Source organism: Oncorhynchus masou, chromosome 29, assembly GCF_036934945.1.
Source record: "Oncorhynchus masou masou isolate Uvic2021 chromosome 29, UVic_Omas_1.1, whole genome shotgun sequence".
Classification (NCBI taxonomy): domain Eukaryota; kingdom Metazoa; phylum Chordata; class Actinopteri; order Salmoniformes; family Salmonidae; genus Oncorhynchus; species Oncorhynchus masou.
Window position 1 is genome coordinate 74,685,249 of NC_088240.1, and position 25,878 is coordinate 74,711,126.

A 25,878-nucleotide genomic window follows, 5' to 3' on the forward strand; every position below is an offset into this window, starting at 1 on the left:
TTGGGGGGAGGTGGGTGACGACAGGTCAGCCGTGGTGGTGATGATCTTATGCTCACTGTTCCTCTGCACTTCCTGTCCCTTCCGGCCCACCGTCTCCTCCACCGTCTTCACTGGGCCCTGAGGGAGAGGGAGGTAAAGGTTGAAAGGTTAAAGGTCACGCTGGGTTGTATTTGTCACAATATCAGTTACCACATCCTTCTCTGACAACTTCCTCTGTGCTCTAACACCTCTGGAGTGTTACAGGGACTATATCGGACCTTAGTATCAGTTAGATCCTCCTCAGATCATACTCACCGACTGGATGGAGAAGAGTTCTGTGAAGTTGGGCTGGGAGTCGCCCAGGAAGGAGCTGTTCCCATAGGCATGGTGGGGGAAACTCTCACTCGCCACACCCGCCTTCGGACTAGACAGTAGGATCCCGATCTGAGAGGTCCGCACGTGGTACGGGAAGTTCTTATTGGCTGCAGAGGGCCGCGTGATAGCCTGTGGCGAGGCAGGGAGGGGGGAGAGGGGACGGATGGGTGGAATGCATCATATTCAGAATATTGTCTGTACAAATATTACCCTCTATTCTCCATACACTGATACACATTCCTGCACATATAAGAACAGAACAGTATGTGTCTGAATGTGTCACTAACAAAGGACAGAGAGGCTCAGTCTGGTACAGAAGTCAGGAACCGATAGGCTCAGTCTGGTGCAGAAGTCTGGGACAGAGAGGCTCAGTCTGGTGTAGAAGTCTGGGACCGAGAGGCTCGGTCTGGTGCAGAAGTCTGGGACAGAGAGGCTCAGTCTGGTATAGAAGTCTGGGACAGAGAGGCTCAGTCTGGTGTAGAAGTCTGGGACAGAGAGGCTCAGTCTGGTATAGAAGTCTGGGACCGAGAGGCTCAGTCTGGTATAGAAGTCTGGGACAGAGAGGCTCAGTCTGGTGCAGAAGTCTGGGACCGAGAGGCTCAGTCTGGTATAGAAGTCTGGGACAGAGAGGCTCAGTCTGGTGTAGAAGTCTGGGACCGAGAGGCTCAGTCTGGTGTAGAAGTCTGGGACCGAGAGGCTCAGTCTGGTGCAGAAGTCTGGGACCGAGAGGCTCAGTCTGGTGTAGAAGTCTGGGACAGAGAGGCTCAGTCTGGTACAGAAGTCTGGGACAGAGAGGCTCAGTCTGGTATAGAAGTCTGGGACAGAGAGGCTCAGTCTGGCGCAGAAGTCTGGGACCGAGAGGCTCAGTCTGGTATAGAAGTCTGGGACCGAGAGGCTCAGTCTGGTATAGAAGTCTGGGACAGAGAGGCTCAGTCTGGTGCAGAAGTCTGGGACAGAGAGGCTCAGTCTGGTGTAGAAGTCTGGGACAGAGAGGCTCAGTCTGGTGCAGAAGTCTGGGACCGAGAGGCTCAGTCTGGTGCAGAAGTCTGGGACCGAGAGGCTCAGTCTGGTACAGAAGTCTGGGACAGAGAGGCTCAGTCTGGTATAGAAGTCTGGGACCGAGAGGCTCAGTCTGGTATAGAAGTCTGGGACCGAGAGGCTCAGTCTGGTATAGAAGTCTGGGACCGAGAGGCTCAGTCTGGTATAGAAGTCTGGGACCGAGAGGCTCAGTCTGGTGCAGAAGTCTGGGACCGAGAGGCTCAGTCTGGTATAGAAGTCTGGGACCGAGAGGCTCAGTCTGGTATAGAAGTCTGGGACAGAGAGGCTCAGTCTGGTATAGAAGTCTGGGACAGAGAGGCTCAGTCTGGTGCAGAAGTCTGGGACCGAGAGGCTCAGTCTGGTACAGAAGTCTGGGACCGAGAGGCTCAGTCTGGTGCAGAAGTCTGGGACAGAGAGGCTCAGTCTGGTGCAGAAGTCTGGGACCGAGAGGCTCAGTCTGGTGCAGAAGTCTGGGACCGAGAGGCTCAGTCTGGTATAGAAGTCTGGGACAGAGAGGCTCAGTCTGGTAAAGAGGTCTGGGACAGAGAGGCTCAGTCTGGTGCAGAAGTCTGGGACCGAGAGGCTCAGTCTGGTATAGAAGTCTGGGACAGAGAAGCTCAGTCTGGTACAGAAGTCTGGGACAGAGAGGCTCAGTCTGGTACAGAAGTCTGGGACAGAGAGGCTCAGTCTGGTATAGAAGTCTGGGACCGAGAGGCTCAGTCTGGTACAGAAGTCTGGGACCGAGAGGCTCAGTCTGGTACAGAAGTCTGGGACCGAGAGGCTCAGTCTGGTATAGAAGTCTGGGACAGAGAGGCTCAGTCTGGTGCAGAAGTCTGGGACCGAGAGGCTCAGTCTGGTGTAGAAGTCTGGGACCGAGAGGCTCAGTCTGGTGCAGAAGTCTGGGACCGAGAGGCTCGGTCTGGTGCAGAAGTCTGGGACCGAGAGGCTCGGTCTGGTACAGAAGTCTGGGACCGAGAGGCTCAGTCTGGTGCAGAAGTCTGGGACCGAGAGGCTCAGTCTGGTGTAGAAGTCTGGGACCGATAGGCTCAGTCTGGTGTAGAAGTCTGGGACAGAGAGGCTCAGTCTGGTACAGAAGTCTGGGACAGAGAGGCTCAGTCTGGTGCAGAAGTCTGGGACCGAGAGGCTCAGTCTGGTGTAGAAGTCTGGGACCGATAGGCTCAGTCTGGTGTAGAAGTCTGGGACAGAGAGGCTCAGTCTGGTACAGAAGTCTGGGACCGAGAGGCTCAGTCTGGTGCAGAAGTCTGGGACCGAGAGGCTCAGTCTGGTGTAGAAGTCTGGGACAGAGAGGCTCAGTCTGGTACAGAAGTCTGGGACAGAGAGGCTCAGTCTGGTATAGAAGTCTGGGACAGAGAGGCTCAGTCTGGCGCAGAAGTCTGGGACCGAGAGGCTCAGTCTGGTATAGAAGTCTGGGACCGAGAGGCTCAGTCTGGTATAGAAGTCTGGGACAGAGAGGCTCAGTCTGGTGCAGAAGTCTGGGACAGAGAGGCTCAGTCTGGTGTAGAAGTCTGGGACAGAGAGGCTCAGTCTGGTGCAGAAGTCTGGGACCGAGAGGCTCAGTCTGGTGCAGAAGTCTGGGACCGAGAGGCTCAGTCTGGTACAGAAGTCTGGGACAGAGAGGCTCAGTCTGGTATAGAAGTCTGGGACCGAGAGGCTCAGTCTGGTATATAAGTCTGGGACCGAGAGGCTCAGTCTGGTATAGAAGTCTGGGACCGAGAGGCTCAGTCTGGTATAGAAGTCTGGGACAGAGAGGCTCAGTCTGGTATAGAAGTCTGGGACAGAGAGGCTCAGTCTGGTGCAGAAGTCTGGGACCGAGAGGCTCAGTCTGGTACAGAAGTCTGGGACCGAGAGGCTCAGTCTGGTGCAGAAGTCTGGGACAGAGAGGCTCAGTCTGGTGCAGAAGTCTGGGACCGAGAGGCTCAGTCTGGTGCAGAAGTCTGGGACCGAGAGGCTCAGTCTGGTGTAGAAGTCTGGGACCGATAGGCTCAGTCTGGTGTAGAAGTCTGGGACAGAGAGGCTCAGTCTGGTACAGAAGTCTGGGACAGAGAGGCTCAGTCTGGTGCAGAAGTCTGGGACCGAGAGGCTCAGTCTGGTGTAGAAGTCTGGGACCGATAGGCTCAGTCTGGTGTAGAAGTCTGGGACAGAGAGGCTCAGTCTGGTACAGAAGTCTGGGACCGAGAGGCTCAGTCTGGTGCAGAAGTCTGGGACCGAGAGGCTCAGTCTGGTGTAGAAGTCTGGGACAGAGAGGCTCAGTCTGGTACAGAAGTCTGGGACAGAGAGGCTCAGTCTGGTATAGAAGTCTGGGACAGAGAGGCTCAGTCTGGCGCAGAAGTCTGGGACCGAGAGGCTCAGTCTGGTGTAGAAGTCTGGGACCGAGAGGCTCAGTCTGGTGCAGAAGTCTGGGGCCGAGAGGCTCAGTCTGGTGCAGAAGTCTGGGACCGAGAGGCTGAGTCTGGTATAGAAGTCTGGGACAGAGAGGCTCAGTCTGGTACAGAAGTCTGGGACCGAGAGGCTCAGTCTGGTGCAGAAGTCTGGGACCGAGAGGCTGAGTCTGGTATAGAAGTCTGGGACAGAGAGGCTCAGTCTGGTGCAGAAGTCTGGGACCGAGAGGCTCAGTCTGGTGCAGAAGTCTGGGACAGAGAGGCTCAGTCTGGTATAGAAGTCTGGGACCGAGAGGCTCAGTCTGGTGCAGAAGTCTGGGACAGAGAGGTTCAGTCTGGTGTAGAAGTCTGGGACCGAGAGGCTCAGTCTGGTGCAGAAGTCTGGGACCGAGAGGCTCAGTCTGGTGCAGAAGTCTGGGACCGAGAGGCTCAATCTGGTGCAGAAGTCTGGGACCGAGAGGCTCAATCTGGTACAGAAGTCTGGGACCGAGAGGCTCAGTCTGGTACAGAAGTCTGGGACCGATAGGCTCAGTCTGGTATAGAAGTCTGGGACCGAGAGGCTCAGTCTGGTATAGAAGTCTGGGACCGATAGGCTCAGTCTGGTATAGAAGTCTGGGACCGATAGGCTCAGTCTGGTATAGAAGTCTGGGACAGAAAGGCTCAGTCTGGTATAGAAGTCTGGGACAGAGAGGCTCAGTCTGGTATAGAAGTCTGGGACAGAAAGGCTCAGTCTGGTGCAGAAGTCTGGGACTGAGAGGCTTTGTCTGGTGTAGAAGTCTGGGACCGAGAGGCTCAGTCTGGTGTAGAAGTCTGGGACCGATAGGCTCAGTCTGGTGCAGAAGTCTGGGACAGAGAGGCTCAGTCTGGTGCAGAAGTCTGGGACAGAGAGGCTCAGTCTGGTACCGAAGTCTGGGACCGAGAGGCTCAGTCTGGTATAGAAGTCTGGGACCGAGAGGCTCAGTCTGGTGCAGAAGTCTGGGACCGAGAGGCTCAGTCTGGTACAGAAGTCTGGGACCGAGAGGCTCAGTCTGGTGCAGAAGTCTGGGACAGAGAGGCACAGTCTGGTGTAGAAGTCTGGGACAGAGAGGCTCAGTCTGGTGTAGAAGTCTGGGACCGAGAGGCACAGTCTGGTGCAGAAGTCTGGGACCGAGAGGCTCAGTCTGGTACAGAAGTCTGGGACAGAGAGGCTCAGTCTGGTATAGAAGTCTGGGACAGAGAGGCTCAGTCTGGTGCAGAAGTCTGGGACCGAGAGGCTCAGTCTGGTGCAGAAGTCTGGGACAGAGAGGCTCAGTCTGGTATAGAAGTCTGGGACAGAGAGGCTCAGTCTGGTGCAGAAGTCTGGGACCGAGAGGCTCAGTCTGGTATAGAAGTCTGGGACAGAGAGGCTCAGTCTGGTGCAGAAGTCTGGGACCGAGAGGCTCAGTCTGGTACAGAAGTCTGGGACCGAGAGGCTCAGTCTGGTATAGAAGTCTGGGACAGAGAGGCTCAGTCTGGTATAGAAGTCTGGGACCGAGAGGCTCAGTCTGGTACAGAAGTCTGGGACAGAGAGGCTCAGTCTGGTATAGAAGTCTGGGACAGAGAGGCTCAGTCTGGTATAGAAGTCTGGGACAGAGAGGCTCAGTCTGGTGCAGAAGTCTGGGACCGAGAGGCTCAGTCTGGTATAGAAGTCTGGGACAGAGAGGCTCAGTCTGAAGTAGAAGTCTGGGTTTGGGAGTATACTAACACAGAGGCCGATGAGGACAGAGAGATATGACTCACAAATATTAAAAGAGAGGTGAGTGTGTGCATGCCTGCGTGTGGAGGGCAGGGGGTTACTAACGAGGCGGGCGATGAGGTCTTCGAGATAATTAACGTCAACATTGAGGCAGTGTGTGTATGTGTGCGCACATGCATGCCTGTGTGTGAGTGTGTAGAGAGATGAAGGGTACTAACGAGGAATACGATGTGAGCATAGAGGTGGATTCCCAGTTGGATGCCGTTGACGATCTTCTCCCGTGCCCAGCGAGGGATGCCAAAGTTAGCTATCAGAGCCATGACGGGCACAGCGAAAAACCTGCCAGAGGGAGAGAGAGGAGAGAGAGTTAATGAGGGAGAGAGATAATTAAGAGAGAGAGAGGAGAGAGAGATAGGGAAGGGGGATAGGGAGATATGTAAAGGAAGGAGGAGAAAAAATGAATATGGTGGAGTTGTGACAAAAGGAAACGAGAGGCGGAGGAGGACGGATTTAAGACGAGCAAGCGAGAAGTGGAAAGATAAGGGAGACGGGGAGTTTATCGGGTGTAATGCTTTTTAGGGAATGAAGTTGATGAACCTGACAGAGAATTACTGCATGCAGAGAGTGAAGGGTTGTAGGGCTATGTCTTCTCACCAGAGTGTGTATGCCGTGAAGAAGGGGATGTAGAAGGATTGTTTCTCAGGGTAGTGTTTGAGGGAGATCAGGACGGCGTAGCAGAACCACACGTAGGCCAGCAGCTGGAGACCCATCAGACCGTAGCCTGCCGGGCTGTCATATGCATACAGCACCTCACCCGGGTCAAAGAACTGAGACACACACACACTTACAACGTCATACAACCACTCTAATGGACCGCACCCTACTAACTTTACCCTCAAATAGCAGAGAGGTGTATTACAATATGTTCCCCAGCATGTGTTGTAACAGTCTGTGGTTTGCTGACATGTTGGGATGTGAAATCTACTAATTTTTGTTGGTGAGTGTGTCTGCAAGTGTGTGCGTGTACATGTATGTTTGTTTGTTTGTTTGTTTGTGCGTCATAGACACTTCTCTACAACTGGGTCATTGACAGTGCCTCTGCTTGCGGGCTATGTATTCAGTTTCACAGGCTAGAGACTGGATATCATTGGCCAAACAGGGTTACCCTCGGTCGTCCCCTGCATTATGTATGTACAGGGCCAGTGCTAGGTACCGACAGGCTGGGTAAGAAACTCCTATCCCTGTATACTACAGTACATCAGGAGTAGGTCCCTTTAATTTCACCTTTATCTAACCAGGAGGTTCCATGATATGTGAACCTCATTTTCAAGAGGGACCCATTCTAAATTTTAGTAGAGCACATTTTACACTTGTAATGGAGGTGGTTCTGTGATCCATGCTCGGCTGATGAGTAACCGTGCCCGAGACCTGAAGACTAGCTCCTAGAGCTAATACCTAGACTGGAACTCAGTAGGCTGACATAGTGTTGTGGGACACAGGAATCCCCGGTTGAAACTTAGACCGTCATACACTGGCCCTTCACGTATAGCATGGACAGTAGGAGTGTAGCAGCAGCAGTTCTGTAGTGTAGGCTGCAGTACCTCTGCCTCGTATATGAAGAGGATGATATAGGTGACGGTGTAGACTGTCATGTAGATGGACAGCTTGACAGAGCCACTGTGGCTGATCCTCGCCCTGACAGAGACGGATACACACAGGGGGGTTAGCTTTCACACAGACAGATGAATACACACACACACACACACTCTCTGGGATACTGGTACGAGTTAGAAGGAGTAAGACAGAGAGAGACTGGGCTACTGGTTACGAGTTAGAAGGAGTAAGACAGAGAGAGAGGCTGGGCTACTGGTTACGAGTTAGAAGGAGTAAGACAGAGAGAGAGAGGCTGGGCTACTGGTTACGAGTTAGAAGGAGTAAGACAGAGAGAGACTGGGCTCCTGGTACGAGTTAGAAGGAGTAAGACAGAGAGAGACTGGGCTCCTGGTACGAGTTAGAAGGAGTAAGACAGAGAGAGACTGGGCTACTGGTACGAGTTAGAAGGAGTAAGACAGAGAGAGACTGGCCTACTGGTTACGAGTTAGAAGGAGTAAGACAGAGAGAGAATGGGCTACTGGTTACGAGTTAGAAGGAGTAAGACAGAGAGAGACTGGGCTACTGGTTACGAGTTAGAAGGAGACAGAGAGAGTCTGGCCTACTGGTTACGAGTTAGAAGGAGTAAGACAGAGAGACTGGGCTACTGGTTACGAGTTAGAAGGAGACAGAGAGAGTCTGGCCTACTGGTTACGAGTTAGAAGGAGACAGAGAGAGTCTGGCCTACTGGTTACGAGTTAGAAGGAGACAGAGAGACTGGGCTACTGGTTACGAGTTAGAAGGAGACAGAGAGAGTCTGGCCTACTGGTTACGAGTTAGAAGGAGACAGAGAGAGTCTGGCCTACTGGTTACGAGTTAGAAGGAGACAGAGAGACTGGGCTACTGGTTACGAGTTAGAAGGAGACAGAGAGAGTCTGGCCTACTGGTTACGAGTTAGAAGGAGACAGAGAGACTGGGCTACTGGTTACGAGTTAGAAGGAGACAGAGAGAGTCTGGCCTACTGGTTACGAGTTAGAAGGAGACAGAGAGAGTCTGGCCTACTGGTTACGAGTTAGAAGGAGACAGAGAGTGGCTGGAGGATTTAATCCTGAGACACACTATAAGCAGTGAACCTGTCAGCCAGCCAAGCAGTTAGACTGACATGTCCTCTATGTTAGAGGGTGTTATTAAGGCTGGTACAGCTACTGTAGCTCTGACCCTGAGACCATAGGTGAGATGGCCTGAGACACACACACAAACACACTCCCTACCTGGTGACAGTGAAGCCTTTTCCCAGCAGGATCAGCATCAGCAGGAACACCAGGAAACTGACAGAGAACAGTAATTTCCCTGGAGAGAGAGAGAGAGATGGCGAGAAGGAGGGAAGAAAATGAGAACCCCACAGAGTAAAAGAAAGGTTACTGTAAGTAGGTTATAGTATCTAAATATGTAACATCATACCAGAACCTGAAATCAGGTCACTCACTCACTCCAGCACACGCTCACACACACTTGCAACACACACCCAAATAAGGACACACTCATCCTCTCGTGTGCATTCTCTTGCACTGCATGCGTTGTGTGGGAAAGTTTCTGCTTTACATCCTTTATCAGGGTGTTTCTGCATTACATCCTTTATCAGGGTGTTTCTGGATTACATCCTTTATCAGGGTGTTTCTGCATTACATCCTTTATCAGGGTGTTTCTGCATTACATCCTTTATCAGGGTGTTTCTGCATTACATCCTTTATCAGGGTGTTTCTGCATTACATCCTTTATCAGGGTGTTTCTGCATTACATCCTTTATCAGGGTGATTCTGCATTACATCCTTTATCAGGGTGATTCTGCATTACATCCTTTATCAGGGTGTTTCTGCATTACATCCTTTATCAGGGTGTTTCTGCATTACATCCTTTATCAGGGTGTTTCTGCAATAATCCTTTATCAGGGTGTTTCTGCATTACATCCTTTATCAGGGTGTTTCTGCAATACATCCTTTATCAGGGTGTTTCTGCATTACATCCTTTATCAGGGTGTTTCTGCATTACATCCTTTATCCGGGTGTTTCTGCAATACATCCTTTATCAGGGTGTTTCTGCATTACATCCTTCATCAGGGTGTTTCTGCATTACATCCTTTATCAGGGTGTTTCTGCATTACATCCTTTATCAGGGTGTTTCTGGATTACATCCTTTATCAGGGTGTTTCTGGATTACATCCTTTATCAGGGTGTTTCTGCATTACATCCTTTATCAGGGTGTTTCTGCATTACATCCTTTATCAGGGTGTTTCTGGATTACATTCTTTATCAGGGTGTTTCTGCTTTACATCCTTTATCAGGGTGTTTCTGGATTACATCCTTTATCAGGGTGTTTCTGCATTACATCCTTTATCAGGGTGTTTCTGCATTACATCCTTTATCAGGGTGTTTCTGGATTACATCCTTTATCAGGGTGTTTCTGGATTACATCCTTTATCAGGGTGTTTCTGGATTACATCCTTTATCAGGGTGTTTCTGGATTACATCCTTTATCAGGGTGTTTCTGCTTTACATCCTTTATCAGGGTGTTTGTGATGATCAGACTCACCCATTATCTTGAGACTGCCGTTGCCCACTCCATCTCTGGCATACAGGCCCCAGTAGATACAGTGGAACAGAAGGCTGACAACTGAGGGGAGGAGGAGGGAGGAGAGGGAGAGACAGAGAGAGGGATATTTCACTGTTCTGCACTGCAGAGCTGCATATAGCAGCAGCAGTCCTACCCTACACAGAGACAGGGAGCTATCTGTATGGTGCTGAAGCAGTGGTTAATATCTATGATAATCAGAAGAAGTCATTACCATGTCTGAGATGCCAACGACTGCAGTGTGTGAGTCAGATGGTGATGCTGCTGCAGCTGGCCGCCTGTGGGTGTGTGTGTGTGTGTGTGTGTGTGTGTGTGTGTGTGTGTGTGTGTGTGTGTGTGTGTGTGTGTATGAGTGGAGTTGTGGTCCACACTCACCCTCTACACCAGCCGCAGTCATAAACATCTTATATGTCGTATGGAGAAGCTGCCTTCCCTTCAGATTATCTAGGAGAGATAGAGAGAGAGAGACAAATAAAGAGAGATATGAAGAGGAAAGAGACAGATGAAGAGGAGAGAGATGAAGAGGAGAGAGATTAAGAGGAGAGAGAGTGACAGATGAAGAGGAGAGAGAGATGAGGAGAGAGATGAAGAGGAGAGAGAGAGAGATGAGAGAGATGAAGAGGAGAGAGAGACAGATGAAGAGGAGAGAGAGATGAGGAGAGAGAGATGAAGATTAGAGAGAGAGAGAGACAGATGAAGAGGAGAGAGATGAAGAGGAGAGAGAGAGAGAGAGACAGATGAAGAGGAGAGAGAGAGAGACAGATGAAGAGGAGATAGAGAGACAGATGAAGAGGAGAGAGATGAGGAGAGACAGATGAAGAGGAGAGAGACAGAGAGGGACAGATGAAGAGGAGAGAGATGAAGAGGAGAGAGAGAGACACAGAGGAAGAGGAGAGAGAGATGAGGAGAGAGAGAGATGAAGAGGAGAGAGAGAGAGACAGATGAAGAGGAGAGAGAGAGAGACCGATGAAGAGGAGAGAGAGAGACAGAAGAAGAGGAGGGAGAGATGAGGAGAGAGAGAGATGAAGAGGAGAGAGACAGATGAAAAGAGAGAGAGCGGTGGGTTAGAGGGGAAAGTGGCAGTGACAGAGACACAAAAACAGAGATGGTAATGTAAAGAGAAGGATAGAGAATGAGAGGGAGGGGAGTGGTGTATTAGGCATTAGTATGTGCAGCAGGAGTCTGTGTGTTTGTAGACACATGGGCTGTATTATCTGAGAAGATACTCTCATGTTGTAACTCTGTCACATCTGCCTTCCCTTCATCTGCCCCACTTTACTTTCCCCGGCTACATGTTCAGCACCAATGACAAGTTCCTCCACCAGAGAGGTGCCACTCTTCCCTCATTCCAGAAAGACATGCCCCCATGACTCCATAATGACAAGCTCTATTCCTCTACTCTTCCCTCATTCCAGAAAGACATGCCCCCATGACTCCATAATGACAAGCTCTATTCCTCTACTCTTCCCTCATTCCAGAAAGACATGCCCCCATGACTCCATAATGACAAGCTCTGTTCCTCTACTCTTTGTCCTCATTCCAGAAAGACATGCCCCCATGACTCCATAATGTCAAACTCTATTCCTCTACTCTTTTTCTTCATTCCAGAAAGACATGCCCCCATGACTCCATAATGACAAGCTCTATTCCTCTACTCTTCCCTCATTCCAGAAAGACATGCCCCCATGACTCCATAATGACAAGCTCTATTCCTCTACTCTATGTCTTCATTCCAGAAAGACATGCCCCCATGACCCCATAATGACAAGCTCTATTCCTCTACTCTATGTCTTCATTCCAGAAAGACATGCCCCCATGACTCCATAATGACAAGCTTTATTCCTCTACCCTTCCCTCATTCCAGAAAGACATGCCCCCATGACTCCATAATGACAAGCTCTATTCCTCTACTCTTTGTCCTCATTCCAGAAAGACAGGCCCCCATGACTCCATAATGACAAGCTCTATTCCTCTACTCTTTGTCTTCATTCCAGAAAGACATGCCCCCATGACTCCATAATGACAAGATCTATTCCTCTACTCTTCCCTGATTCCAGAAAGACATGTCCCCATGACTCCATCATGACAAGCTCTATTCCTCTACTCTTCCCTCATTCAAGAAAGACATGCCCCCATGACTCCATAATGACAAGCTCTATTCCTCTACACTTTGTCTTCATTCCAGAAAGACATGCCCCCATGACTCCATAATGACAAGCTCTATTCCTCTACTCTTTGTCTCCATTCCAGAAAGACATGCCCCCATGACTCCATAATGACAAGCTCTATTCATCTATTCTTCCCTCATTCAAGAAAGACATGCCCCCATGACTCCATAATGACAAGCTCTATTCCTTTACTCTTTGTCCTCATTCCAGAAAGACAGGCCCCCATAACGACAAGCTCTATTCCTCTACTCTTTGTCTCCATTCCAGAAAGACATGCCCCCATGACTCCATAATGACAAGCTCTATGCCTCTACTCTTCCCTCATTCCAGAAAGACATGCCCCCATGACTCCATAATGACAAGCTCTATTCCTCTACTCTTCCCTCATTCCAGAAAGACATGCCCCCATGACTCCATAATGACAAGCTATTCCTCTACTCTTCCCTCATTCCAGAAAGACATGCCTCCATGACTCCATAATGACAAGCTCTATTCCTCTACTCTTTGTCTCCATTCCAGAAAGACATGCCCCCATGACTCCATTATGACAAGCTCTATTCCTCTACTCTTCCCTCATTCCAGAAAGACATGCCCCCATGACTCCATAATGACAAGCTATATTCCTCTACTCTTCCCTCATTCCAGAAAGACATGCCCCCATGACTCCATAACGACAAGCTCTATTCCTCTACTCTTTGTCCTCATTCCAGAAAGACATGCCCCCATGACTCCATAATGTCAAGCTATATTCCTCTACTCTTTGTCCTCATTCCAGAAAGACATGCCCCCATGACTCCATAATGTCAAGCTATATTCCTCTACTCTTTGTCCTCATTCCAGAAAGACATGCCCCCATGAATCCATAATGACAAGCTATATTCCTCTACTCTCTGTCTTCATTCCAGAAAGACATGCCCCCATGACTCCATAATGACAAGCTCTATTCCTCTACTCGTTCTTTCGTTCATGAAAGACATGCCCCCATGACTCCATAATGACAAGCTCTATTCCTCTACTCTTCCCTCATTCCAGAAAGACATGCCCCCATGACTCCATAATGACAAGCTCTATTCCTCTACTCTTTGTCCTCATTCCAGAAAGACAGGCCCCCATGACTCCATAATGACAAGCTCTATTCCTCTACTCTTCCCTCATTCCAGAAAGACATGCCCCCATGACTCCATAATGACAAGCTCTATTCCTCTACTCTTTGTCCTCATTCCAGAAAGAAAGCCCCCCATGACTCCATAATGACAAGCTGTATTCCTCTACTCTCTGTCCTCATTCCAGAAAGACAGGCCCCCATGACTCCATAATGACAAGCTCTATTCCTCTACTCTTTGTCTTCATTCCAGAAAGACATGCCCCCATGACCCCATAATGACAAGCTCTATTCCTCTACTCGTCCCTCATTCCAGAAAGACATGCCCCCATGACTCCATAATGACAAGCTCTATTCCTCTACTCTTTGTCCTCATTCCAGAAAGACATGACTCCATAATGACAAGCTCTATTCCTCTACTCTTTGTCTTCATTCCAGAAATACATGCCCCCATGACTCCATAATGACAAGCTCTATCCCTCTACTCTTTGTCCCTCATTCCAGAAAGACATGCCCCCATGACTCCATAATGACAAGCTCTATTCCTCTACTCTTTGTCCTCATTCCAGAAATACATGCCCCCATGACTCCATAATGACAAGCTCTATTCCTCTACTCTTCCCTCATTCCAGAAAGACATGCCCCCATGTCTCCATAATGACAAGCTCTATCCCTCTACTCTTTGTCCCTCATTCCAGAAAGACAAGCCCCCATGACTCCATAATGACAAGCTCTATTCCTCTACTCTTCCCTCATTCCAGAAAGACATGCCCCCATGACTCCATAATGACAAGCTCTATTCCTCTACTCTCCCCTCATTCCAGAAAGACATGCCCCCATAACTCCATAATGACAAGCTCTATTCCTCTACTCTTTGTCCTCATTCCAGAAAGACAGGCCCCCATGACTCCATAATGACAAGCTCTATTCCTCTACTCTTCCCTCATTCCAGAAAGACATGCCCCCATGTCTCCATAATGACAAGCTCTATTCCTCTACTCTTTGTCCTCATTCCAGAAGGAAAGGCCCCCATGACTCCATAATGACAAGCTCTATTCCTCTACTCTTTGTCCTCATTCCAGAAAGACAGGCCCCCATGACTCCATAATGACAAGCTCTATTCCTCTACTCTTTGTCTTCATTCCAGAAAGACATGTCCCCATGACTCCATAATGACAAGCTCTATTCCTCTACTCTTCCCTCATTCCAGAAAGACATGCCCCCATGACTCCATAATGACAAGCTCTATTCCTCTACTCTTTGTCTCAATTCCAGAAAGACATGCCTCCATGACTCCATAATGACAAGCTCTATTCCTCTACTCTTTGTCTTCATCCCAGAAAGACAGGCCCCCATGACTCCATAATGACAAGCTCTATTCCTCTACTCTCCCCTCATTCCAGAAAGACATGCCCCCATGACTCCATAATGACAGGCTCTATTCCTCTACTCTCCCCTCATTCCAGAAAGACATGCCCCCATGACTCCATAATGACAAGCTCTATTCCTCTACTCTTTGTCTTCATCCCAGAAAGACAGGCCCCCATGACTCCATAATGACAAGCTCTATTCCTCTACTCTCCCCTCATTCCAGAAAGACATGCCCCCATGACTCCATAATGACAAGCTCTATTCCTCTACTCTTTGTCTTCATCCCAGAAAGACAGGCCCCCATGACTCCATAATGACAAGCTCTATTCCTCTACTCTCCCCTCATTCCAGAAAGACATGCCCCCATGACTCCATAATGACAGGCTCTATTCCTCTACTCTTTGTCTTCATCCCAGAAAGGCAGGTGCTTTTCACACCCCTTCCCTCCTCCCAGAAAGGACTAGCACTTAAGGCTGGTGTAATTCTGACCTTTGGTGCATTGATGCATTAATGCCAATGAGACATTTGTGTGAAGATGGGAGTTAAGAGCAGAGATCTCAGGTTAGGATTGGCTGCTAAGTGCTTTTCTGGTGTGAGGAATACGAGATCTCATGTTGTTCCTCAGGCACTTACAGGCAAAATAACATGAGAGGATGAAGACCAGGGAGAAGATAACCAGGAACGTGATGTCAGTTTCCAGGATCCCTGAGAATAGAGGCATGGGGTTAGTGAGAGGTAGATAGAGAGGTAGAAAGAGAGAGGTAAAGAGGTAGAGAGAGAGAGAGAGAGAGAGAGAGAGAGAGAGAGAGAGAGAGAGAGAGAGAGAGAAAGAGAGACAGCGAGAGAGATAAAGAGAGACAGAGAGAGATAAAGAGAGACAGAGAGAGATAAAGAGAGAGAAAGAGAGAGAGAGATAAAGAGAGAGAGAGAGAAAGAGAGAGAGAGAGAGAGACAGAGAGAGTGATAAAGAGAGAGAGAGAGAGAGTGATAAAGAGAGAGAGAGAGAGAGAGACAGAGAGAGAGATAACGAGAGAGAGAGAGAGATAAAGAGAGAGAGAGAGAGACAGAGAGAGAGATAACGAGAGAGAGAGAGAGAGAGAGAGAGATAAAGAGAGAGAGAGAGAGAGATAAAGAGAGAGAGAGAGAGAGAGAGAGAGAGAGAGAGAGAGAGAAAGAGAGAGAGAGAGATAAAGAGATAGAGATAAGGAGAGAGAGAGATAAAGAGAGGGAGAGAGATAAAGAGAGAGAGATAAAGAGAGAGCGAGATGAGAGAGAGAAAGAGAGAGAGATATAAGGAGAGAGAGAGATATAAGGAGAGAGAGAGAAAGAGAAAGAAAGAGAGAGAGAGATAAAGAGAGAAAGAGAGAGAGATTAAGAGAGAGAGAGAGATAAAGAGGTAAAGAGAGAGAGATAGAGAGAGAGAGACAGAGAGAGAGATAAGGAGAGAGAGATAAGGAGAGAGAGAGAGAGAGGTAAAGAGAGATAGAGAGAGACAGAGAGAGACAGAGAGAGAGATAAGGAGAGAGAGAGATAAAGAGAGAGATAGAGAGAGAGATAAGGAGAGGGAGAGATAAAGAGAGAGATAGAGAGAGAGATAAGGAGAGGGAGAGATAAAGAGAGAGAGAGAGAGAGAGAGAGAGAGAGATAAGGAGAGAGAGACAGAGAGAGATAAGGAGAGAGAGAGAGTGAGAGAGGTAAAAGAGAGAGGTAGAGAGGGAGAAATGGAGGGTGAAATCGAAAGCACGAGAGAGAGGGCAGATAGAGGGTGTGAGATGGTGATGAGAACGAGGGGGAGGGAGGGGAAAGAGAGTGACAGAGAGAGACAGAAAGAGAGAGGTCATTAGAACATCAGAATAAGAGAGTAGCTTAATATTGTAATTTTCTAAACTGCGTTTCCTTTTCACGCATTCCACTCATGTTAATCCATCATCATTAATTCATCCATTCCTTGGTTGTAATAATTTGTTCATTTTAATATGCTTTATTGGCCGTGTAAAAAGTGTTGGACGAGCCATTAACGTTCATTCTGTAATCTGTGTCGTTCTCACCAAACTCGTCTGCAGAGAAATGTTGTGTCCAGAAAGACTGGCCATTGGTCAGCTTCATCTCATACTCCAGATGCAAACCTTCCCCCTGAGAGACAGAGACAGAGAAAGAGACGGAGAGGGAGAGGGCGGGGAGTTAGATGGAGCGACAGTGAGTGCACAAAGAGCTCATTTCACATAGAAGAGTTCAAAGCCTCTAGAGTTTGTGTTGTTGTACTGTAAGTGAGAGAAAAAAACGTTGATTTCATCTGCCTGCCAAGACTCGATCTCAGTACCTCCAACAGAGGAGTGAGGAGCATGAACCGTGCACTGTCACAAAATCAATACTAGCCAGGCAGGACTGGGAGAGAGGGAGAGAGAACTTGAGAGACAGAGAGTAGTGAGAGGAGACATGCAGGGCTGGGAGAGAGGGAGAGAGACGGAGAGCAGTGAGGAGACAGGCAGGACTGGGAGAGAGACGGAGAGCAGTGAGGAGACAGGCAGGACTGGGAGAGAGACGGAGAGCAGTGAGGAGACAGGCAGGACTGGGAGAGAGACGGAGAGCAGTGAGGAGACAGGCAGGACTGGGAGAGAAAGAGAGAGACATTGAGAGACAGCAGTGAGAGGAGAAAGGCAGGACTGGGTTGGAGGGAGAGAGAGGAGACAGGCAGGATTGGGTTGGAGGGAGAGAGAGGAGACAGGCAGGACTGGGTTGGAGGGAGAGAGAGGAGACATGCAGGACTGGGTTGGAGGGAGAGAGAGGAGACAGGCAGGACTGGGTTGGAGGGAGAGAGAGGAGACATGCAGGACTGGGTTGGAGGGAGAGAGACGAGACAGACAGGACTGGGTTGGAGGGAGAGAGAGGAGACAGGCAGGACTGGGTTGGAGGGAGAGAGAGGAGACAGGCAGGACTGGGTTGGAGGGAGAGAGAGGAGACAGGCAGGACTGGGTTGGAGGGAGAGAGAGGAGACATGCAGGACTGGGTTGGAGGGAGAGAGAGGAGACAGGCAGGACTGGGTTGGAGGGAGAGAGAGGAGACAGGCAGGACTGGGTTGGAGGGAGAGAGAGGAGACAGGCAGGACTGGGTTGGAGGGAGAGAGAGGAGACAGGCAGGACTGGGTTGGAGGGGGAGAGAGGAGACATGCAGGACTGGGCTGGAGGGAGAGAGAGGAGACAGGCAGGACTGGGTTGGAGGGAGAGAGAGGAGACAGGCAGGACTGAGTTGGAGGGAGAGAGAGGAGACAGGCAGGACTGGGATGGAGGGAGAGAGAGGAGACATGCAGGACTGGGTTGGAGGGGGAGAGAGGAGACATGCAGGACTGGGTTGGAGGGAGAGAGAGGAGACAGGCAGGACTGGGTTGGAGGGAGAGAGAGGAGACAGGCAGGACTGGGCTGGAGGGAGAGAGAGGAGACAGGCAGGACTGGGTTGGAGGGAGAGAGAGGAGACAGGCAGGACTGGGTTGGAGGGAGAGAGAGGAGACAGGCAGGACTGGGTTGGAGGGAGAGAGAGGAGACATTGAGAGACAGCAGTGAGAGGAGATGAAGTGACGCAGAGAAAGAAGGCCACGGTAAAAGAGAGATTCAAAGAGTGAGTGAACAAGAAAGAGTAAGAATGAGAGAAAGAGGTGAAGAGAAAGACAGAGAGAGTAAGAACTGAGAGAGGGTGGAAGGCGTGTATTATATTGGCAGTGTGCAGGCGAGGTAAGGCTGGGCGAGACGGGGAGAGTCCCTGGGGCCATGTGGGCCGGAGACAGAGCTTTAACTTCAGTCCTACACCATTAGGCATAATGTCCGTCAACAGCCCTCCACTTGCTGCCGTGACAACACAACACACTCTCCAGGAAACATCCACTTCAATCCTGTCTGTCCCTCTTCACAAACACTCACTCTCTACTAACATCACAACACTGCCAGTCAGTGTGTGGATACACTGGCCCTGCCACAACACACAGGCGCACAGACGCACAGACGCACACACACACAGGTGCACACACACACACAAATACACACACACACACGCGCACACACATACGCACACACATACGCACACCCTCACTTGTGCATCCATATGCACACACAAAAGCACACATTCAGAGAAGATCTACACTGAGCATACCAAACACCCCCCCCCCCCCCTCAATTCATCAGGGCATGGACTATACAAGGTGTCGAAAGCTTTCCACAGGGATGCTGGCCCAGGCTGACTCCAATGCTTCCCACACTTGTGTCAAGTTGGCTGGATGTCCTTTGGGTGGTGAACCATTCTTGATACACACAGGAAACTGTTGAGCATGAAAAACCCAGCACAATCATTTTTTGCTTTGCCCATTCACCTTCTGAATGGCGCACAATCCATGTCTCAATTGTGTCAAGGCTTAAAAATACTTTAACCCGTCTCATCCTCTTCATCTACACTGATTGAAGTTGATTTAACAAGTCATATCAATAAGGGATTCACCTGGATTCACCTGGTCACTCTGTCATGGAAAGAGCAGGAGTTCTTAATGTTTTGTATGTCAATCTGTGAGTGTATATGTTATGTGTGTGTGGGGAGGGGGTGCGGTGTGTGTCATCAGAGTAACAATGTCTGTGTGCGCTAGCCATCAGTGAGAAGTGAAAGGTCAGTGCTCACCCCACACTTGCTGAGAGCGATGTACCACCATCTCTCCCTCACCGAGCGGAAGCTACGACCTCCCACACAACTCAGCACCTCCTCATCTCCCTCTCCTTCCACCTTAGAGACAGAGACAGAGAGAGACAGAGTTAATATTTCAAAAACACATTGAATCAACACATCCTAACACATTTCCAAAGAGGGAGTTACACACAGACCCCTCTGTCTCACATACACACACTCCTCACACCTCAAAATAGCTCTTTTAGTCAGAACTAAAAACAACCACAGTCCCATTGGAAAACATACAAGACAAGCCCACATATACAGAGCCTTCAGAAAGTATTCATACCTCTTGACTTATTCCACATTTTGTTGTTACAGCCTGAATTCAAAATGGTTGAAATATTTTTTTCCCTCACCCATCTACACAATACCCCATACGGACAAAGTGAAAAGATGTTTAGACATTTTTTCAAGTTTATTGACAATTAAACACAGAAATATCTCAATTACATACGTTTTCACACCTGAGTCAATACTTTGTAGAAGCACCTTTCGCGGCGATTACCGCCTTGAGTCGTATTGGGTATGTCTGTTTCAGACGCCTTGAGTCGTATTGGGTATGTCTGTTTCAGCTTTGAGTCGTATTGGGTATGTCTGTTTCAGCTTTGAGTCGTCTTGGGTATGTCTGTTTCAGCTTTGAGTCGTATTGGGTATGTCTGTTTCAGCTTTGATTTGTCTTGTGTATGTCTGTTTCAGCTTTGATTTGTCTTGTGTATGTCTGTTTCAGCTTTGATTTGTCTAGTGTATGTCTGTTTCAGCTTTGATTTGTCTAGTGTATGTCTGTTTCAGCTTTGATTTGTCTAGTGTATGTCTGTTTCAGCTTTGATTTGTCTTGTGTATGTCTGTTTCAGCTTTGATTTGTCTTGTGTATGTCTGTTTCAGCTTTGATTTGTCTAGTGTATGTCTGTTTCAGCTTTGATTTGTCTAGTGTATGTCTGTTTCAGCTTTGATTTGTCTTGTGTATGTCTGTTTCAGCTTTGATTTGTCTAGTGTATGTCTGTTTCAGCTTTGATTTGTCTAGTGTATGTCTGTTTCAGCTTTGATTTGTCTTGTGTATGTCTGTTTCAGCTTTGATTTGTCTAGTGTATGTCTGTTTCAGCTTTGATTTGTCTAGTGTATGTCTGTTTCAGCTTTGATTTGTCTAGTGTATGTCTGTTTCAGCTTTGATTTGTCTAGTGTATGTCTGTTTCAGCTTTGATTTGTCTAGTGTATGTCTGTTTCAGCTTTGATTTGTCTAGTGTATGTCTGTTTCAGCTTTGATTTGTCTAGTGTATGTCTGTTTCAGCTTTGATTTGTCTAGTGTATGTCTGTTTCAGCTTTGATTTGTCTAGTGTATGTCTGTTTCAGCTTTGATTTGTCTTGGGTATGTCTGTTTCAGCTTTGAGTCGTCTTGGGTATGTCTGTTTCAGCTTTGAGTCGTCTTGGGTATGTCTGTTTCAGCTTTGAGTCGTCTTGGGTATGTCTGTTTCAGCTTTGCACATATGGATTTGGTGATTCTTCCTTGCAGATTTTCTAAAGCTCTGTTTAGTTAGATGGGGAGCGGTGGGGAGCAGCAATCTTCAAGTCTTTCCACATCAAGTTTAAGTCTTTCCACATCTTCAAGTCTTTCCACAGGGACTCAAGTCTTGGCTGGGCCACTCAAGGACTTTCATATTCATGTTCTGAAGCCATTCCAGAGTTACTTTGGCTGTATGTTTGGGGTCATTGTCCTGTTGGAACGTAAATCTTCGCCCCATTTTGAAGGTCGTTTGCACTCTGAAGCAGGTTTTCACCAAGAATTTGCTTGTATTTAGCTCCATTCGTTGTTCCCTCTATTCTTACCAGTCACTGAGTCTTTCCCGCTGAAAAGCATCCCCATGGCATGAGTCTGACACCACCATGCTTCACAGTAGGGATGGTGTTAGACGGGTGAGGAGCTGTGCCTGGTTTTCTCCAGACATACTGTAGCACTTTGCATTCAGGCCAAGAGTTAAATTGATCTTTTGCCTTATGATCTCAGTCATTCATGTGCCTTTTTGTAAACTAAAGGTGTGTTGTCATGTGCCTTTTTGTAAACTAAAGGCGTGTTGTCATGTGCCTTTTTGTAAACTAAAGGCGTGTTGTCATGTGCCTTTTTGTAAACTAAAGGCGTGTTGTCATGTGCCTTTTTGTAAACTAAAGGCGTGTTGTCATGTGCCTTTTTGTAAACTAAAGGCGTGTTGTCATGTGCCTTTTTGTAAACTAAAGGCGTGTTGTCATGTGCCTTTTTGTAAACTAAAGGCGTGTTGTCATGTGCCTTTTTGTAAACTAAAGGCGTGTTGTCATGTGCCTTTTTGTAAACTAAAGGCGTGTTGTCATGTGCCTTTTTGTAAACTAAAGGCGTGTTGTCATGTGCCTTTTTGTAAACTAAAGGCGTGTTGTCATGTGCCTTTTTGTAAACTAAAGGCGTGTTGTCATGTGCCTTTTTGTAAACTAAAGGCGTGTTGTCATGTGCCTTTTTGTAAACTAAAGGCGTGTTGTCATGTGCCTTTTTGTAAACTAAAGGCGTGTTGTCATGTGCCTTTTTGTAAACTAAAGGCGTGTTGTCATGTGCCTTTTTGTAAACTAAAGGCGTGTTGTCATGTGCCTTTTTGTAAACTAAAGGCGTGTTGTCATGTGCCTTTTTGTAAACTAAAGGCGTGTTGTCATGTGCCTTTTTGTAAACTAAAGGCGTGTTGTCATGTGCCTTTTTGTAAACTAAAGGCGTGTTGTCATGTGCCTTTTTGTAAACTAAAGGCGTGTTGTCATGTGCCTTTTTGTAAACTAAAGGCGTGTTGTCATGTGCCTTTTTGTAAACTAAAGGCGTGTTGTCATGTGCCTTTTTGTAAACTAAAGGCGTGTTGTCATGTGCCTTTTTGTAAACTAAAGGCGTGTTGTCATGTGCCTTTTTGTAAACTAAAGGCGTGTTGTCATGTGCCTTTTTGTAAACTAAAGGCGTGTTGTCATGTGCCTTTTTGTAAACTAAAGGCGTGTTGTCATGTGCCTTTTTGTAAACTAAAGGCGTGTTGTCATGTGCCTTTTTGTAAACTAAAGGTGTGTTGTCATGTGCCTTTTTGTAAACTAAAGGCGTGTTGTCATGTGCCTTTTTGTAAACTAAAGGCGTGTTGTCATGTGCCTTTTTGTAAACTAAAGGTGTGTTGTCATGTGCCTTTTTGTAAACTAAAGGCGTGTTGTCATGTGCCTTTTTGTAAACTAAAGGTGTGTTGTCATGTGCCTTTTTGTAAACTAAAGGCGTGTTGTCATGTGCCTTTTTGTAAACTAAAGGCGTGTTGTCATGTGCCTTTTTGTAAACTAAAGGCGTGTTGTCATGTGCCTTTTTGTAAACTAAAGGCGTGTTGTCATGTGCCTTTTTGTAAACTAAAGGCGTGTTGTCATGTGCCTTTTTGTAAACTAAAGGCGTGTTGTCATGTGCCTTTTTGTAAACTAAAGGTGTGTTGTCATGTGCCTTTTTGTAAACTAAAGGCGTGTTGTCATGTGCCTTTTTGTAAACTAAAGGCGTGTTGTCATGTGCCTTTTTGTAAACTAAAGGTGTGTTGTCATGTGCCTTTTTGTAAACTAAAGGCGTGTTGTCATGTGCCTTTTTGTAAACTAAAGGCGTGTTGTCATGTGCCTTTTTGTAAACTAAAGGCGTGTTGTCATGTGCCTTTTTGTAAACTAAAGGTGTGTTGTCATGTGCCATTTTCTCAGGAGTAGCTTCCCTCTGACCATTCTCCCATAAACCCAGATTGGTGAAGTGCTATAGAGCCTTCAAACTCAACTCTGGACCTCAAAGCCAATTCCACTGCATTTTTTCCTTGTTGCCCTTTAAATCAGGGACTGATTTGGGTTAATTAATGATCAGGTAGAACAGTAAACCAGCAGGCACCGGACCTCGTAGGGAAAGAGTTGAAATATCCCTGCTGTAGAGACAGTTGTCCTTCTGGCAGGTTCTCCCATCTCAGCCAAGGAACTCTGTAGTTCTGTCAGAGTGGTCAATGGGTTCTTGGTCACCTCCCTGACCAAGGTCCTTCTTGCCCAGTTGCTCAGTTTGGTTGGACAGCCTGCTCTAGGCAGAGTCTGGGTAGATCCATATTTTTCCCATTTCCCAATGATTGGAGACCACTGTGCTCTTGGAACCTTTCAACACTAGAAATGGTTTTACACCCTTCCCCAGATATATGCCTCATCACTATTCTCCCTCAGAGCTCTACGGAGAGTTCCCTGGACTTCATGGTCTGGTTTCTGCTCTGACATGCACTATCAACTGTGGGACCTTATATACACACCGGTGTGTTTTTATTGGCCACAGGTGGACTCCAATCAAGTTGTAGCGACATCTCACGTACGACCAAAGGAAATTGAATGCACCTGAACTCAGCTTGGAGTGTCATAGCAAAGGGTATTGATATTCTGATATTTCATTTTCAATAAATTAACAAAACATCTCTAAAAACATGGTTTCACTTTGTCATTATGTGGTATGTGTGTATTTTTATATTTAATCTATTTAATTTTGAATTCAGGCTGTAACACAACAAAATGTGGAATACGTCAATGGGTATGGACACTTTCTGAAGGCACTGTATAAGACGGAGAGCTGTAGAGGTTGTCCATGTTCTTACCACACAGCCAGACCAGGTGTAGCGCGTGGTCAGGTTGATAACCTGGTTATTCTCTGGTCTCAACACCGCCTCCTTCTGGTAGCAGTCCTGCGGTCAAGAAATATGGTCAAGAATAATAAAGAAATGGTGTCATACACACATCACATTATGCACACAGGTACTGGACGAACTAACCATAGAAATAGAATGAATAGAAAGGGAATCTACATTCAAGTCAATGATGGCATAATCACTAGCAGCCATTTTGAGTCCACCCATAGTCCCAGGTGGTATTAGATAGAACGTCGCAAGTAGAAAAGGACTCCCGTGGGTCTTGCAGGTTGCATGGTATTCCGGCAGGAATCAAGGGATGTTCTAGAGTCTAGTTTGGTACAGGATGCGACAGCCCACAAGAACGGGCAGTACAGGAATAGTTTTAAACAGATTTTTTGGGGGGGAAGGGTGAGGCTCACTCTCACTCCTTGCTCCAGTTGTAGCCAGTCACTACTTTGCCTCAGTTGCCAACGTACATCAGTGAATGATGAAGCCTTCAAGAGAGGAATTGTAACATCTCGTTGCAGCCAAGGATCCATCCCTAACAGTAGAGCCATTGAAAAGGAAAGAGCAATGTTTTAGCTAAATTTGATATATGCACTACCGTTCAAAAGTTTGGGGTCACTTAGAAATGTCCTTGTTTTCCATGAATACATTACATGAAAATAGTTGCAAAGTGAATAGGAAATATAGTCAAGACGTTGACAAGGTTATAAATAATGATTTTAAATTGAAATAATAATTGTGTCCTTCAAACTTTGCTTTCGTTAAATAATCTTCCATTTGCAGCAATTACAGCCTTGCAGACCTTTGGCATTCTGGCTGTCAATTTGTTGAGGTAATCTGAAGAAATTTCATCCAATGCTTCCTGAAGCACCTCCCACAAGTTGGATTGGCTTGATGGACACTTCTTTACGTACCATACGGTCAAGCTGCTCCCACAACAGCTCAATAGGGTTGAGATCCGGTGACTATAATGGAGTGGCCAGCACAGACAGAATACCAGCTGACTGGTTCTTCCCTAATTAGTTCTTGCATAGTTTGGAGCTGTGTTTTGGGTCATTGTCCTGTTGTAGGAGGAAATTGGCTCCAATTAAGCACTGTCTACAGGGTATGGCATGGCGTTGCAAAATGGAAGGATAGCCTTCCTTCTTCAAGATCCCTTTTACCCTGTACAATTCTCCCACTTTACCACCACCAAAGCACCCCCAGACCTTCACATTGCCTCCACCATGCTTGACAGATGGCGTCAAGCACTCCTCCAGCATCTTTTCATTTTTTTCTGCATCTCACGTATGTTCTTCTTTGTGATCCGAACACCTCAATCTTAGATTTGTCTGTCCTTAACACTTTTTTTCCAATCTTCCTCTGTCCAGTTTCTGTGTTCTTTTGCCCATCTTAATCTTTTATTGGCTAGTCTGAGATATGTTTTTTTCTTTGCAACTTTGCCTAGAAGGCCAGCCTCCCAGAATCGCCTTTTCACTGTTGACCTTGAGACTGGTGTTTTGTGGGTACTATTTAATGAAGCTGCCAGTTGAGGACTTGTGAGGCATCTGTTTCTCAAACTAGACACTCTAATGTACTTGTCCTCTTGCTCAGTTGTGCACCGGGGCCTCCCACTCCTCTTTCTATTCTGGTTAGAGCCAGTTTGCTCTGTTCTGTGAAGGGATTAGTACACAGCGTTGTACGAGATCTTCAGTTTCTTGGCAATTTCTTGCATGAAATAGCCTTCATTTCTGGACATTTTGAGCCTGTAATCAAACTCACAAATGCTGATGCTAAAGAAGGCCAGTTGTATTGCTTCTTTAATCAGGACAACAGTTTTCAGCTGTGCTAACATAATTGCAAAAGGGTTTTCTAATGATCAATTAGCCTTTTAAAATGATAAACTTGGATTAGCTAACACAGCGTGCCATTGGAACACAGGAGTGATGGTTACTGATAATGGGCCTCTGTACGCCTATGTAGATACTACATAAATAATCTGCTGTTTCCAGCTACAATAGTAATTTACAACATTAACAATGTCTACACTGTATTTCTGATCAATTTGATGTTATTTTAATGGACAAAAAAGTGCTTTTCTTTCAAAAACAAGGACATTTTTAAGTGGCGCTAGTGTATATTGAACCAAAATATAAATCGCAACATTTAAAGT

The 25,878-nt window shown here is 47.3% G+C and overlaps 1 protein-coding gene across 1 annotated transcript in view; it reads right to left on the reverse strand.

Moving 5' to 3' along the window:
- The window catches only part of LOC135520529 (transmembrane protein 145-like), a 56,821-nt gene that overhangs the window by 4,179 nt on the left and 26,764 nt on the right, over window positions 1–25,878 (reverse strand). Inside the window, 12 exon segments of the mRNA XM_064946140.1 lie at window positions 1–117; window positions 295–483; window positions 5,724–5,844; window positions 6,160–6,332; window positions 7,107–7,200; window positions 8,367–8,445; window positions 9,685–9,765; window positions 10,099–10,167; window positions 14,998–15,069; window positions 16,413–16,497; window positions 19,021–19,122; window positions 23,688–23,774. Coding sequence (XP_064802212.1) covers window positions 1–117; window positions 295–483; window positions 5,724–5,844; window positions 6,160–6,332; window positions 7,107–7,200; window positions 8,367–8,445; window positions 9,685–9,765; window positions 10,099–10,167; window positions 14,998–15,069; window positions 16,413–16,497; window positions 19,021–19,122; window positions 23,688–23,774 — 1,269 coding nt within the window.